This window comes from Oryzias melastigma, linkage group LG17, assembly GCF_002922805.2.
Source record: "Oryzias melastigma strain HK-1 linkage group LG17, ASM292280v2, whole genome shotgun sequence".
NCBI lineage: Eukaryota > Metazoa > Chordata > Actinopteri > Beloniformes > Adrianichthyidae > Oryzias > Oryzias melastigma.
This window is the reverse complement of record NC_050528.1, coordinates 32279297-32296473: the sequence shown is the minus strand read 5'-3', so window position 1 is coordinate 32296473 and position 17177 is coordinate 32279297. Positions and strand designations below refer to the sequence as shown.

The 17177-nt window shown below is 40.8% G+C and overlaps 1 protein-coding gene across 2 annotated transcripts in view; it reads left to right on the top strand.

Annotated features, from left to right (window-relative positions):
• Positions 1–3354: 3354 nt before the first annotated feature.
• LOC112151542 (cyclin-Y) overlaps positions 3355–17177 on the top strand; it is a 31892-nt gene continuing 18069 nt past the window's right edge. Inside the window, exon 1 of one of the 2 annotated variants that reach the window (XM_024280528.2) lies at positions 3355–3986. In XM_024280528.2, the coding sequence (XP_024136296.1) occupies positions 3833–3986 (154 nt within the window). In that variant the 5' untranslated portion in view covers positions 3355–3832. The remainder of the gene's footprint in view (positions 3987–17177) is intronic. The other variant, XM_024280522.2, reaches the window with a different exon arrangement.

Sequence of the window (17177 nt, the reverse complement as noted above, 5' to 3'; positions counted from 1 at the left end):
TAAAAATCTTACTTTTAAGCTAAGATTTTTTTTACCTACTGTTTTTTTTAAATGTCCCTACCGAATTTCTAATAAAAAAAAACTAAGAAATTGAGCAACTCCTGCCACTCAAATTCTCAGTTTTCATAGAGGCTTCATGTTCCTTGACCATGTCTAGCCTCTGCTTGTAGGAAGCTTGTTTGCGTGCGAGTTCTGCTAAGTCACTTTCAAAGTCTTTCCTTAAATCGGAAATTTCCTGCCTCTCTCTTTCAAGGGTTTCTCTTACCCTCTCCAGCATAGCAGACTCAGCTTCCATCATTGCCTTCCTCGCATTCTGGTCACTTTGCAGGGAAGTGATTTCATCTGTGACACTCGCCAGTTTGATTTGTTCCTGCCTTAACTGGCGCTCAGTGTTAGCAAGTTCGACCTTTAGGTTCGATAAGGATTCTCCCGCTTGTTCCTCTGTCTGTGTTTCTTTAGAACAAAGTTCCTCCTCGTTCTTCAGAATTGACTCAGAATGCTGGACTTTACGATGTTTTTTCTTTTTAAATTTCCGTCTCAGAGCCCTGAAGAATCCTTTTTTGTGTTTACTCTCACTGTGCTGCTGGACATTCTCCTCCTCCGGAACTTCTTCCTTTTTAGGATCCTGCTCATCTTTGCCTTTCATCCTCCTCTCCTCAGAATCTGAATCCTTACTCTCCCATGCCGAAGCCGGGGATTTATCGTCAGATCTTAGGCTTTTGGAGCAGCAAAGTCCATGCTTGTCTTCACTTGAGGTATCTAGCCAGGGATTTTTGTTCTCCCTCACCCATCCCTCCTCAGAATCTGAATCCTTACTGCCCCATGCCGAAGCCTGACTTTTATTGTCAGGTCTTAGGCCTTTGGAGCAGCAAGATTGATTTGCATCCTCACTTGAGGCATCCAGCTGGAGATCTTTGTTCTCCTTCTCCCTCCACTCCTCGCTGTCCATTGCCAAAGCCTGAGTTTTATTCTCAGGACTTGGGGTTTTGGAGCAGCAAGGTTGATTTTCATCCTCACTTGAGGCATCCAGCTGGGGATCTTTGTTCCCCTCCTCGCTGTCCGATGCCAAAGCCTGAGTTTTATTGTCAGGACTTGGGGTTTTGGAGCAGGCAGGTTGATTTTCATCCTCACTTGAGGCATCCACCCGGAGATTTTTGTTCCCCATCATGCTCTGCTTCTCAGAGTCTGAATCCAAACGTTCCATTGACAAAGCCTCTTTTTCATTGTCAATTGTTTGGATTTCAGAGCTGCAGGAATCAACGTCTTGACTTGTGGTGTCTATGACGTCTGAAGTTGCAGGAGCTCTTTTTCGTTTGAAAAAACGCAGTACACGTTTTTTCTTCTTTGGAGCCTTCACTGTCGTTTCAGGCACCATCTCGGCACCTTGCGTGGATGTTTCCTGCTGACGTCTTGTCTTCTTGAAGCGAAACATTTTGGTGAACAAAACTCCAAACGCTCACCAAGTGATCTGGTGAGGGGATGTCAAAGTATTTTTTTGGGTCAGCTATAAGGGCGTTCCATTCAGGTTTTGATGACATCACACACTGTCAGTATGATGACAAATAATGTGACATCACTTTTGTTGTCTAACAACTCATGTTTTGATGACATCACACACTGTCAGTATGACAAATAATGTGTGACATCACTTTTGTTGTCTAACAACTCATGTTTTGATGACATCACACACTGTCAGTATGACAAATAATGTGTGACATCACTTTTGTTGTCTAACAACTCATGTTTTGATGACATCACACACTGTCAGTATGACAAATAATGTGTGACATCACTTTTGTTGTCTAACAACTCATGTTTTGATGACATCACACACTGTCAGTATGACAAATAATGTGTGACATCACTTTTGTTGTCTAACAACTCATGTTTTGATGACATCACACACTGTCAGTATGACAAATAATGTGTGACATCACTTTTGTTGTCTAACAACTCATGTTTTGATGACATCACACACTGTCAGTATGACAAATAATGTGTGACATCACTTTTGTTGTCTAACAACTCATGTTTTGATGACATCACACACTGTCAGTATGACAAATAATGTGTGACATCACTTTTGTTGTCTAACAACTCATGTTTTGATGACATCACACACTGTCAGTATGACAAATAATGTGTGACATCACTTTTTTTGTCTAACAACTCATGTTTTGATGACATCACACATTGTCACTATGTGTGTGACATCACTTTTGTTGTCTTGACAACTCATGTTTTGATGACATCACTCTTTGTGACTATGTGTGTGACATCACTTCTTTTGTCTCATCTAGCAACTGAGCAAATGACTAAATAAATAAATAGCTGAAGGCTTCTTGGATTGGATAGACATTGGTTACAATAGGATGTATGTGAGAACTGGACCGAGTAAATGTGAGGTCACCCATAGAAAATGGCTTTATTCCAGTTCAGATTAAATTAAGTCAGTTCTTTTATTAGGTGTGTTGAGATCATGCATTCGGACCCGGCGCTGCGCAGATTGCCTGCATGTTGGTTAGTTTCTTGCACTGACGTAAAATGTGCGCCGTCACGAAGTATCTCGAGAAAGGGGCGGGTTCAAGGCGCCTTCTTAAGCCAGCGCAGCCAGAAAATAGGTACTGCGCTGGCTTCAAGCCGCCTTGATGACTACAAAACAATGCATTGTGGGAAACGGTGTCAACGCAGTTCTTTTAGTTCAACATGAAATAACTGGTGCTAAATTAAGGGATCCGTGTATTTTTCAACTCCTTCTGGAAGGTAGTGAATCACTGATGGTAAAATAAACACGATTTCAAATAATCTGTGGTCATATTTGGGACAGTGCACATGCAATGAATACCGCAGCTATGTTATCAACAGTTTTACTCTAAAATATGTTAAGAAATAATATAAAAGACACAACAGCACAAATCATACTAGGAGGAGTGGCTTATTAACTTTCAGACGAATGGTAAGGACAACCCCCAACTCCTTGTTCTCGTACAGTCTCGCCGTTCACCTTTCCCCGCCCCCTCCTGCAGCAGCTTAGTCTCGCAGGCGAGGCGCTGGGGATCTCAAACACACCTATTGTAACGTGGACACCAGCCAGACGTCACCAGTGGGCAGTAACTGGTCCGAGTTGTTCAAATGCTGACTGTCAACGTTTATATGACAACCACTCTCACCAATCAGGAGTGTTTGTTGAAAGGCCACATCCCTAACTCTTGAAAGTCAGTTTGTCATTGGGTATAAAAAATCTGACAATCCAATGTCAAATATTTTTTTATTTAGGTATATGATGGGTCATTTCATAACTTTATTTTTTTGCACCATAAAACAAAATATGAAAAATTGGATGATCAAAAATGTGTTTAAAAAATATATCACGTGACGTCACACGTGACGTCACGTGAAAAGGGTCTATAAAGTTTAGACCCACTCATACATACCTATTGGTTTTGTCTATAAAAACCTTGCTGCCATGACACCATCAATGCCATGTTCATCCGCCGCTGTCTCTGCTTCCTCCTTTAAGCCCTCCCACTTGAACCGGAACCGTTTTCTCGGTGTCTGCAGCAGCAGCAGCTCTGTCCGCTCCGCCGGGCTGTCATCCTACTCCGCGCGCGCCCTCACGAGATGCTTTCCGCCGCGTGGGGATGCGGGGCCCGTGCTTAGTGCCTTCATCATCCACCCACCCTCCGTGACAGCCTCCCTCCCCCCTCCCACGGATGCGCTCTCCGGTGATCCACGCTGACCGGCCCGGCGTCGCTGGTCTCCGCTTCGGCGCGGAGAGGATAGTAGTTCGCGCGCCCGCCGCCTGTCTCCGGGGCTTCTGAGGCCGACAAGGATGGGGAGCACCACCTCTTGCTGCGTGTCCGCCAGTCCCAAGTTCCGCAGAAATGCGCACTCCAGGCTGGAGTCGGACCAGCAGGAGTCGGATCTGAGCAGGGAGGAGACGGGCTGCAACCTGCAGCACATCAGCGACAGGGAGAACATCGACGGTAGGAAGCAGGCAAACTAACTAAAGAAGAGCTGGAATCCAGATCTGCTATAAAATATCATCTTTTATTAAAATAAACCAGTGAAATCTAAAATAGTGATATTTTGGATTCATTTAGTCAAAATATGGAAGATATTTCTAACCTTGCATGTCATTTTTAAATCCTGAACTTCCTCTACAGATCTGAGATCTTTTGAGATGTTCCCAATGTGCAGATGGATGCTGTGCAGCATCATGTGGAGCAAACAGTAGTGTTGTAAGGATACAGAAGCCGAAAACATCATCCTGTTCATGAGGACAGCTTCCTTTGTGCTTGCTCTTTGTTTTCAGCTGTGCATGAAATAAGCTGCAACTGTGAAGCGGCAGCCTCCGCTCATACATGCTAATCTGCATCACAATCGACCCATTCATGCTGGAGAGTGTCCACAAAACGGGCCGTCTATTCTCAACCCCGGACAGTCACTGGGCTTTCTCACATCGAGCTCGTGACGAAATCTCTGTCGAAGTTCCAGATTTCTGGAATATTTCACCTCAATCTGTGGCTTTATCTCAGAATGGCAGATTACCAGATCTGGAGTTGGATGTGAAGGATGCTGATAACAACTATGCTCGCCTCACATTGATTGAATCAGTACATTTATCATGAAAGTAGACCAAAAAACATGTATTTGGACACGTTTAAAAGTTCCACTCCAATGATAATTTTGTTTTTGTTGTTTTTAACATGTTCTTGTGACATTTTTTGACAATGGAGGACATATATAAAGTTAAGCATATTTGAGTATTTCCTTATTCAAATCGTTGGGAATTAGGAGAATATGAAAAATGTGCAGTTTGAAAAAAGCATATTTGTGACATAGAAAGGCTAGGCGAGCCACAAGCTCCCTTATTTTTGCAAAGAATTTTGCCAGTTTGCAAATTGGAATTTCAATGATAAATTCTCTTAATGGAAACACCACAATTTCGGAAAAACTGGCAAGTTTTTGCGCTTAGAGGAGGTGGTATTTGGGGCGTATAGAAATAGACATTTTTTTGCAAAACTGTAATGGAAACACTTTAGTCAAAATAAATGCTCTTCTTAAGTGTCTTCCTGAGCGCTGCAGAGGGGACGCATCGAGAGGTCCCACAGCGACACAGCGCATTATGAATTCATCGGTCATAGTGAATCGTGCAGCTCCTCCGTAAAATCATCAAGATGTCCTCATTGCTTCATCTGCAGCCGCACTTTTGCAGCTTCAAGCCTGAAGTCTCCTTTGTGATTTGCGCCGTGACAGAAACTTGAAAGGGTGTTGTCGTGTTTTCAGACAGAAAAATGGGTCCATATGCTTACTTGTTTGACACAATGCTTTTTCTTTTAACAGCTGAACAGGCTTCTCTCTCTTCTGAGTCAAGCTGCGCTGCACGCGCCCCAGACAGAGCTGTGACGTCACCCAAATGCTCCTTTTAGTGAATCAAATAAAAAAATACTTGTTCTCATTCATCGCCGTGTTTTTAATGACTTATCGCGTGAGTTGGTTTGTGCTTTATCGCAAAATTATGATTTAATGGAAACGGTGTCATTTCGGAACTGTGGTCTTTTGAAATTCCTAGAATTTAGATAAAGTTTTGCGCAAATGTGGAATGGAAACGCAGCTAATGTTTTCCTCGCCTGAGCTGGAATCTGGCTAAAAACTTCATGACTGGGGAGCTGCAATATTGCTCGATGTGAAGTTAAGTTTACACAATCCTCGACAAGCATTCACTTCCAATGAAAAGTCTAGGTAAACACATGATTTTGGCTTCTGCGTACATGCATGGCTACACAAGTTTCTACAATGGTTTTTGGGTTTTATGTACAAAACGTGCGGACATTGAATGCTAGTTGCTTGGTAAGGCAGGCCGAACTTTGACCTATTAGGCACTCGGCTTTGGTAGTGACGTATGGATGTCGTCTCTTTTAGTTGTTTTCATTGTTTAATTGTTGTTGATAAGAGAATCCTGTCCTAGCTTGTGCTCTGCGCACGAGTCTATGAAAGAAAAATGTATAATTACAGTTTATTCCCGGCTGGAGTGCTATGACACTATAGCCTTGTTTCCACTAAGCGATCTGATCTGGGATTTTGAGCGTTTCCATTTTAAAACAGACCCATTAAACAAGACCAAATCTGATATCTCGAGGACCCCCATTGGTTGTAGGTCCATAGAAAAATAAAACGGGACGGTTGGGGCTTAGTCACTGAAGCCACCCGTTGATTGGCAGAAAGTGATGACGACATTAGAAAGCACCAGTAAAGCACCAAGCTAACAATCTCGTTTCCGTCTTTATAGCGGTATTCTTCTTAGCCGTCCACAATCTGCTTTCAAACAACATGAAATTCGTGTTCTACACGATGCACAAATAGTACAGCAAGAAAAAGACGAGCTGCTGGATGAATGTCCATTGTTGTTGCTTTTCTAGTCGTTGCACTACAATGACACACTAGCGGTCTACACCACGCATGGGCCATAAAAACTAACCACTCAGTGGAAGAGAGGCTTCATTAGCGGAAACGCTCACCAGAATTAACTGGTTTGTACCGTACCACTCCTTACCAAACTTAATGTTTAGTGGAAACGAGGCTTTATTCTTTCAAATATCAGAATAGAGCTGTGAAAGAAAAGGCTGGAGCAAGATTTGCACCGCTTCGATATTTCGCATCAAGCCTCTCACAACTGTAGGTGGCGAACATGTGCTAGTAAACAGTAGCAACAGCAGAAGAAGAAGACATCCTTCCCTGATTGTCGAGTGTGAACATCATGAGCTAGACCAGGAGTGGGCCAACTATGGCCCCAGGGCCATATGCGGCCCGTTTAACTATTCAATCTGGCCTGCCAAACTTGACTAAATTATATTGATAATCTCTACATAATGTTTTATTTTTCCTGTAATTCTGTTGTCTCCACATAGATGGAGCTCTATAAATACATTGACATTTGCTTGGGTGCAGAAAGTTATTCTACATTCATGTGTGTTGGAAGATTTGTTGTTTTTATGATTTTTATGGGTGCTCTTTGAGTCAGCTAGTCATTTTTCCAATGATTCCAACACCACATAAACGCAGAATTTCTCTAACTTTATGCATATCCCTGAAGGACATCAACCAATTGGTGCAATAAGTGCTAAAATTAAAGCAAAAGTCATAGTTTTGAAAATGTCTAAGTCCTGCTGCTTTGTAGAAGCTATGCTTTAGAAAACAACACAGTTTTTTGTGTTAAAAACAGGATAATTATAATGAAAAGACCTCTGGGAACAATTTTAAAATTGATCAATATATGGTCGGAGTGGGACTTTAAATATATGCTTTGTAACTTTTCATATCATTGGGCACTTTTTGACAACCAGAAAGCCAAAACACTTTTCAAAATTGTCTGCATTCATGCAGAACTCTTGCTAATTTCTGTACAGGAAGTCTTATCCCTCTGTATCCTCCAGCTCACAGGGAGCTAAAGCAGCTTTTTATTGATCGTCCCGTCTTTTAAACTTGCACAGTGCAGCCACTTAGATCCCACACACCATTTCTGGACGCCATAATCTAGAGTGCTCCAAGTTAAACCAGGCTTATACTTTTAGTATCACTTTAGTATCTTCATCATGCTTGACTGTTTGGTACTCTAATATTCTCAGAATGATCTTTGTTTTTTTTTTACTGGTTGCAAAAATAAATAAATAAATAAAATAGCAAGGAATAAATGTGATGCATGGAGACTGAAAGCAGCTTTTGCTAAGACACCGTCTGTCTCTCCAGAGCGTATCTAACGCATTCGCTCTATCCTGAATTTATAGACTGAATCCTGGAGATTAGTGGGGTTCATTTGAATGCTCATCATTAGATTTTCTCCCAGAAGATTTGCCGGGAGAGGCAGCTGTGCGTCTGTGTCAGAGGAGACACAAATGGCCTCCAGGGAGGGAGGAGCAGCAGGAACGAGCGCCTCATTTCAGAGCGACATGCAGCATTACAGTCATCATATGGCCTTGATTGACTGGCCTGTTTTACGGACAAAACACAGTTCAATTGGTTAAAAATGGAGTGAACAACCACATACCTGCATTGAACAATTCTTACTTTTTGTCCTTGAATGGAAATGTTTAATTTTCTTTCTTTCTTTCCATAATTTGTCCTTTTGTTACATTTGTAGTGTTTGTTGCATAATATTAACCTGAATAACCACACTTGAGTTTATTTAAATAATCGTTTTTGTAATATGGAAGAACAAATGTTCAAACCATAAAAATTCTAAGTAAAAATCTCAATTCTTCTTCAAATGTACCAAAAGGGGGGACATTTTTTCCCTTGAACTCTCCCGTAGATCAGTCTCTTTCTTGTTGGTAAAGCTTAATGGGGTCATGCGAAGGTCATAGTTCATTACATCTTGTTTAGGTTGTTTTTTGACTTCTTTGAGGATTTCTCTTTGTGCAATTCTGCACTGTTGCAGGTGTTCTCTATGATATGACGAATGGATCTCCCTTTGCTTCTTCGTCTGGGTTCCCAAGTTTGTTACCTTTTAATCCTTATGGGGTCCAGATGACCCAAGCCTTACATTGATGTGTTATCCATGAAGGAGGACCGCATTTCATGTCTGCCACAGACACCAGCGACAATCTAAAATCATAAAAAAAAAAAAAAAAAAGTTTGGAGCACTGTCTTGTGATTGGCAAATATAGAGCACAATGCATTGTGTTTGAATGAGTTGTCATTTAAAAAATGTCAGAAACAAGTCGCACGAGGGAGATGACAAAAGGGTGACATCATATTTGGCTTAGAAAAAGTATTGAGCATGGTGTCCGCATTCAATTAGATTAAAATCCAGGGCGCTGGGTAGTCCCTCGTTATGTGGTCGTTTTGGGGGTTATAGTGACGGAGTTCAAAAATAGACTTAAAGAAGTGTTCATTCAGTTGTACTCCATTCCACCTTTATCTTTTTCAGATTTATCCTTTTTAAACATGTTAGATTTCGACAAAAAAAAGTCGTTTTCCCTGAAATTCTTTAGCAGATCCGTGTTCGTCCAGGTGTTACTAGAAAGACGACAGTTAGTGTGCAGAGGTTATGTGAGGACGCGTCTGGAGTTCTGTAGGAGCCCCTCAGGCACCTCGATGTTAAATTATCACGTCTTGTTTGGATAAGCTGTCATATCTAAGAAGGATAATAATTCACTCGGGATTATAGAGTTCAGTGATTCAGAGGAATTCTTTGTAGATTATTTCATTTGAAAATGTCTTCATTTTTGCTGTGATGGTTTTATGAAAAAATCCTGACGTTGGATTTTGAACCTGATGATTAGAATGCAGCTGCCAGTTTGATAGAGGGACAAAAAAGTATTTGTCAGCCATTTATTCTACAAGTTGTCAAACATTTCTTTGATTTCTAAAAAATGTATTTCTATAATAAACAGAATAGAAATATTTGGCCAAAAATTCTTCATTACTTTGTACTGTAAGGGCAAAGTGTTCTCCTCCCCCTACAACTTCTCCTTACCCCCTACATTTAGCCCTCAAATGGAGAGATACGGAAGAATAGTTTCTTCAAATTTGGTTTTCATAAATTTAAAAAGTCATGCTGAAACAAAAAGTAATTACTTACACCCATGTGAGGAAATGCGCTTCTCATCCGCGGCAACGCGGATCACCCTAGTGGTGGAGGCATACAGCTATGGCTCCCCCATAAAAGATAAGTTTGGACACCTCTAAAGCTCCAAATGCCCCTACAACTAGAGGGGGATTTGGGGATTAGCCGTAGGGGAAGAATTTGGATTCGGTCTAGTCCTGGTTGTCAGTGACAGAGGTTAATCATTTACAATAGGTCTTCTGTAGGTTTCTACACGCAGTAGCTGCTATTTTGGTCAGTTCTTTCATTCAGACCTTCTCGAGAGCTCTGAGGTTCTGGGGCTGTTGCTGGTAAAAATATGGACTACCAATTTCCTTCATAGATTCTCTATTAGATTGAGGTCCAGAGTAGGGCTGCCATGATTAGTCAATTAGTCACAACTAATTTGCTAGTCCACGCGTCATTTTTTTTTTATCACAGTGCGCGGTTTCTAATGCTGGGTGTGCCATTCTCTTTGAGACACATGTGCAGTGGTGCTAATCTGGGTCAGTAGTGATGTCACAGGAAGTTCAGTGAAGGCTGGAGTAAAATGGTAAATGTTGTATACTTGTATAGCGCTTTCTACCCTCCTTCGAGGGCCCAAAGCGCTTCACAGTCACAGACCCATTCACACATTCACACACTGGTGGTGGCTCCGCTGCCAAACACTGGCGCCAACCTCCCACCAGAGGCAATTTAGGGTTGGGTGTCTTGCCCAAGGACACTTTGACGCATGGGCGGGCAAGGCGGGAATCGAACCCGCAATATTCCGATCAGGAGTAAACCGCTGCACCACGGCCGCCCCTACTAGCATACTTTGCCAACGGAGCTTGAAATAGTGAGAAACAGTAGTGTCTAATTCAATATCTGCATAGCAGAACTTGTGTTCCATGGCAGTGCTACGGCGATCCATGCACACCTGAAGAGGAAGCACATTGTGACTGAGTATGAAAATGCTAAAGAGAGGGGTTCATCCAGCTGAGCTAAGCTAACATTAGTGCAAAAATTAGTGTGAGTGCTGCGCAGAATAGGAATTTACGCTGAAAATGAGCTGCTCAGCCTAGGCTTCATCCATATGTTTTATAAAATATATAATTTAAAGCTTTAAAGAAACAATTAGACTTTTATTTTGTTTTTTGTTGTTGATTCAGTTTTCCAACCTCATTTGATTTAAGTCTTGTTATAATGCCAGATACAAATGAAGGAGAAAAGCTGCATGATTTATTAAAGGCTTAAAAATCTATTGTCTTTATTTTTAGTTAGCATATAGCTTAAATACTTCAAGTTTAAAGCAAATAATGGTTTAGATAAGGTTTTACTTTCAGTCAACATGCAACCCGATTAGTCGACTAATTGAAAAAATTAATCGGAGATTAGTCGACTTTTAAAGTATTCATTTGTGGCTGCCCTAGTCCAGAGACCGGCTAGACCACTCCAGAACCTTGAAATCCTTTTTATTAAACCACTCTGTCATTGCTTGAGCGATGTGTTTGGGATCATTGTCACATTTCTGGAAAATCCAGCCACATTTCATCCTCATTGTTCTCACTGATGGAAGGAGGTTGTTGCCCAAAATCTCACAATTCATGAGCCCATTCCTCCCTTCATAATACTCATCCTGTCCTCTTTGCAGAAAAGCAGTCTTCTCTTATGAAGGAGTTTTGTCCATTTATTAACACTAAAGCACACTCTGATTTAGTGAGTGCATGAGAGATTTTTTTATACAATTTTGTTTTCTTTTTTTCTCATAGTTTCATGACTTTATTTGAATTTTAATGGTGACCTTTGTAGTCTGTGTTCCCCAGCGACAGCCCCAAAACATCCCTGCTCTAGAGGAGATCTGCATGGAGGAATGGGCCAAAATACCAGCAACAGTTTGTTAAAAACTTGTGAAGACTGACAGAAAACGTTTGACTGCTGTCATTGCCAACAAAGTGCGCATAGTAAATTAATGAGATGAACATCTGTGATTGACCAAATACTTATTTTTCATCATAATAAATTCTTTCAAAATCAGACAATGTGATTTATTTCTCATTTTGTCTCTCATAGTTTAGGTATACTTATGATGAAAATGACTGGCCTCTCTCATCTTTTTAAGTGGGAGAACTTGCACAATTGGTGACTGACTAAATACTTTTTGCCCTACTGTAGTGCGATTTGCACTACAGCATTAAAGATGATAACTTGTTGGACCTAAATCAAGCAGATTTCATCTCATTTTTTGGTAAAAGCTTCTTGTACATATTGGGACTCCTTTGTAAATTGTATTGGTGTAAATAACAAGTGATTCTCTTATACATGATGTCTTTTGTTTATGTGTGTGTAGTTAGTTATAGTTGTCACTGACTTGTTTGTAAAACCCTGGTTTCACAACCAGTACACATGGTTGGATGCAGAAACCATGAACCGGCTCTTGCTTAGGAAAGTCTCATGTTACTCAGTAATGTGTGACCATGTGCTCTGAGTGAGTCTTGTTTGTTTAACACAAACTCCCTGAACTCTGAGCTAATGGTCTGTGTGTTTGTGTGTGACTGTGTGTCCTTGGATTTGAAATGGTTTGGAGTAACATCCTTGTGTTGTTTGCTTAAGAACGTGATAGTAGCTCTAAAATGTATGCTGTACAACCAAAATAGGATTATTTTAACATAATTTGGTTTATTTCAAACATTTTATCCAAGATACGGCTAAATCCTGTACGGATACAGATGTCATTAGGTGTCGAACTCCATCTAAAGCTGCCAGTTTATTGTAAATGTAGGATTTTCAGTCTCAGTTTACCCCTTCTGATGAAAAATATATGCATGATTGACCAGCGGGCATCCTCACTAGGAGTAAATCCGTGTTCAAGCAACCGCGGAGTCCCATGACAACACTGTGATCGCACTGACAGGAGTGCACAATGTACAAGTTTACACAAACTGCTGCCAGAGGCTGCTGTGGAGTACTATCCCACATCACATACTATCACCCCTTACAAAAAAACAGACCAAGAAATATGATTTTTTTTAATTACCATTATATCTTTATAGAAATCTTTTTTTTAGGATCAATTATTTTTCAGACTAGAAAATCCCATCTAATGTCATGTCTGGCACAAAGGAGTTTCCTATTAGGCCTGCAGGCTTTGTGTTAGCCGACTTTAGTTCCTAATCTGGAAATCTGTTAAAGCCCCCCGAGGGTGTTTGTCAAACCCAAACAAATAAACTAAAGAATGGGCAAATGAACGGGATTAATGTGTCTTTAAAAACAAAGCGGCTCATGGTAACTGATAGCGCCGTTGTGTGGCTGAGACTGCAGCATTGTGGGTGTTCAGAGGATTATAGTGAGACACTGACGCAGCTAAATGTTTGGGAGAGTTGGGTCAGGTTGACCTGGTATGCATATTTTTCTGTTTCAGTTGTCAAATGATGGAAAGAGCACCAAAAAAAAAAAAACACCAACATTTTCTGGAACTATTTTGTATGGAAACCAACAATTGTCCATATAGTGGCCTTTCCCTTTCATGGCGAGTTCAGAACATTTATGGTTTAATAAAAGAGTAGGGGTGTAAACAAAGACTCCTGCTTTAAACTTGGTTCAACAGAAACAGGATGGTTGTGTTGATCGTTCATTATTTAGGAGCAGGAAGACAAATGAGACCAGCTCCTCGTGTTTCACTGTCCTGAAACTCACAACCCAAAGTCTTTGTTGAAGTTTACTTCAGGTGATGCTTATCATGTGTCAGTATGTGACACCACCTACTGTGAACTATGAGAATTTCAGCAGGTTAGCCTGGGAAAGACAAATCTTGAAATAAAAAAAAATGGCTTCTGGAAAATAAAGATGAAACTCAAGAGTCAGAATTACAAAAAATCAGAATCAATTGTTTTTATTCTTAAGAACTGTTCTACTAACTGTTTTACTAAACTTTTCTAACCATTGACTGTCAATAGCTATGTCTGAATTCCCAGCCTAATCCCTAACTACCAAAAAAACACACAGTGCGGGACTATCTAGTCCCCTGGATTTTAAAAGCATTTTGGACACCATGCTCTTTGCTTTTCTTTTGTTTTGCTAAATGCTGGATATACTGTGTTCTGATGGTGAAAATGTGGATGGTTAGTTAAAAAATAACATTTAAACACTTTTTCACAAAAATTGTTCGACTGCAATGCCTTGTGGTCTATATTCGCTAATGTAGTGAGCATCAATGCACACTAGTTTTTTTGCAAAGACTTCTGGGAAATTTTTAGTACACTGGATTTCGGAGTATTAGATTTGGACAGCACTAGAAAATGAGGAACGCACTAAATAGTGAATAAAGAAGGAATTCAGACATAGTCTTTGACAAGTGTGGCTCCTCCCCCCTGGTGTTCCAAACAGGAAGTACATTCTGGCTCCAAGAATCCCACAGACTTCTATGGAGAAATAAGCAGCTACTAGTCTGTCATTATATTTGTCAAAATACCAGTTCTTGTTCTGATACCTTTTTAAAAAGGTTCCATATAGTTCTCATATTTTTCACTATTTTTTTTAATATGTTATAAACATGTTATTTTAATATGTTATAAACTAGCCAATTAAATACCTTAGAAAAATTATGTGGTTTTTCATCCAACGTTCAAATCGTTTGGTTGATTCTCGCATTGAAGTGGTGGGGGTGTGGTCATCCAACAATATCCCACCTGATTTGTGAGAGTGGTAGCCATGAAAAACATTGACTCAGACCGACTCGGACCAATTACTGCTTACTGACGTCATCTGGCTCCAACATGGCGGCATGCGTATCAGGAATAGGAGGTGACTGAATTTACTTCATTTCATTGGAGATGGAAGTAAGCCGTTTTCTGTGGATGACCTCACTCAGTTCAGTTCTCATATACTGTCAATGGTTCGAATCCCTTACTCATATATTTAATGTTTATATTTAAGAAACATATTTTTGGCATGTATGGAATGACAAGTGGAATCTAAGAAACTAACTTCAGAGTACTCTGCTTTGACTCCAAATGTCCATATGAACCATCTGAGAGAGTGTTCAACAGTTCAATGTGTGTGTGTGTGTGTGTGTGTGTGTAAAATCAGGTCAAATAAGGCTTTATGACAGAAAATCCCAGCTTATTTTCTGTCTGGCATAATAATGGAAATAATGACTACAAAGGAGGATTACAAAGGATTATAAACACTGAATCGTATTAATTTGTAATTCATTATATTATATTAGTCCAACATGAAAAATGTCCAGAGACTTAATGCTTTATTTGTTTATTTATTAATGTTTCTTTAACCAGGATGTTCCTACTGAAATTAAAAACCTCTTTTGTAAGGAAGGCCAAGAGGCAGCCACATTCAAACCAAAGTCACAGACGAAAAGGAAGTAAAACATTAAAACACTACAATATTAAATCATAGCATTAGAAAAAAATCTTAATACACAAAACAGTGATTCAAACAAGGAATTAAATTAAAGATCAAGAGAAACAATCTTGATTGGCCCTGAATTCATTCAATGACTGTTATTTGGTTAGTCTCCCACTTTTTTGTAAGATGTTCCCGACCATAGGAGCTGTGTGTGTAAAAGCTCTGTGCAGGCGAATGAGATGGTGATTTTAGGGCGTTGGTGGGACTGTTTCTCTATAGGGAGGCAGTATTCCAACCGAAGACTTCCATCCATCCATTTTCTTGACCGCTTCATCCCGTTCGGGGTCGCGGGGTGCCGGAGCCTATCCCGGCCACTGATGGGCGAAGGCGGGGTACACCCTGGACAGGTCTCCAGTCTGTCTCAGGGCCTCAATCACACACATCCACTCTCACATTCACACCTAGGGGCAATTTAGAGTCACCAATTAACCTATGAAGCATGTTTTTGGACGGTGGGAGGAAGCCGGAGTCCCTGGTGAAAACCCACGCATGCACGGGGAGAACATGCAAACTCCACACAGAAAGGTCCCAGCCGGGAGTCGAACCGGGGCCTTCTCGCTGTGAGGCGAGAGCGCTAACCACTGCGCCACCGTGCAGCCCCAACCGAAGACTTGTTTATAAAAATCTACCAATTGTACTGCCTCCTTGTGGAAAAAGCATCCCATTCATTTCTACAGCTCACAGTAATATTCTTTTCTTTGCAGTTGGTTATACATGTAATGAAGAAAGGTAATCACTCCTCAACATTTGAAGGCATGAAGAAAACCGTCAGATTTGTGGCTCTTGAGGAGGTTGACCAGCTTGCCTCAGCCCTTTATTATGTAAATTTAAGTTCATTTAAAAATATGAAAACATTAAATTTAATGGTAAATGGCACATACTTGTATAGCGCTTTACCTTCTAAGAAGGCCGAAGTGCTTTACAGTTCACTGTCTCCTTCACCCATGCACACACGTTCACAAACTGATGCAGTCGAACACTGCTGCCGTCCTACAACTACCTGGAGCAAAGTTTTGTTAAATGTTTTGTCCGGGAATAAGACAGCAACAGACAGGAACCGAACCCACAGCCTTCTGATCAGAGGTTGACCACTCTACTCTGCACCATGGCTGGTTACTTGTTATCCTAAAACATCCTTATAGAAGTCATAGTTATATTGTAACATTTAGTGTATTTATGGTAAAATAGAGCTGTATCTCAGTGGGATGGGCGAATCTGTAACTCTAACTTTCTTAAATCCAGCAAACGCTGAAGTATCCTCTGCATGACCGACGGAGCTGTCCATTTCAATCAGTGGAATCTTGAAAATCTAGTACAAAGTGGCAACAAAAAATCTAAGAAAATGTTCAAAGTTTTGTATTTGTATTTGTATTTATTTATTTAGTAGGGACGGATATAAAAACATAGACATACAGCAAAGCAGCAGTCCTGTGCCCATATCATCATGCTTGTAGCAGGAGCTAATTTGCAGCATTTTGGCATATACTTGTATAGCGCTTTCTACCCTCCTTCAAGGGCCCAAAGCGCTTCACAGCCACAGACCCATTCACCCATTCACACACACATTCACACACTGGTGGTGGCTCCACTGCTGAACACTGGCGCCAACCTCCCACCAGAGGCAATTCGGGGTTCAGTGTCTTGCCCAAGGACACTTCGACACATGGGCGGGCAAGGCGGAGTCGAACCCGCTCACTTCTGATCAGGAGTCGACCGCCCTACCACTGCACCACGGCCGCCCCATTTGTCCCCTGATGGGCTTTTTATACAATAAAATAATGGTGATAAGGCATAAAATGAAGTGACTGGTTACAAAATGACAAAATTGTTTAAAAACAGAGACTTGTTAAAAAGATAAATATATACATATATAAATTCACACACATATACATATATGCATATATACACCTAAGCAAACCTCACTCAAACATGTGTGCAACGCTGCTGCTGGTACAGCCAGGACTTTGTCGGTTTTTTAAAAAGACTGAAGCTGGTCATAGATTTCAAATCAGCAGGAAGTGAATTCCAGAGTCCCGTTCCCTTCACAGAGAGAGCAGAGTGAGCAAAAGAGGTTTTGTGAAAGGGAACATTACAGTTTCCACTTGAGGGTGCTCTAGTGGGTCTGCTGGAACTCTCTAGTTTATAAATTAAAGTGCTTAAGGGTTTAGGTGCTAATTTGTTAACACAT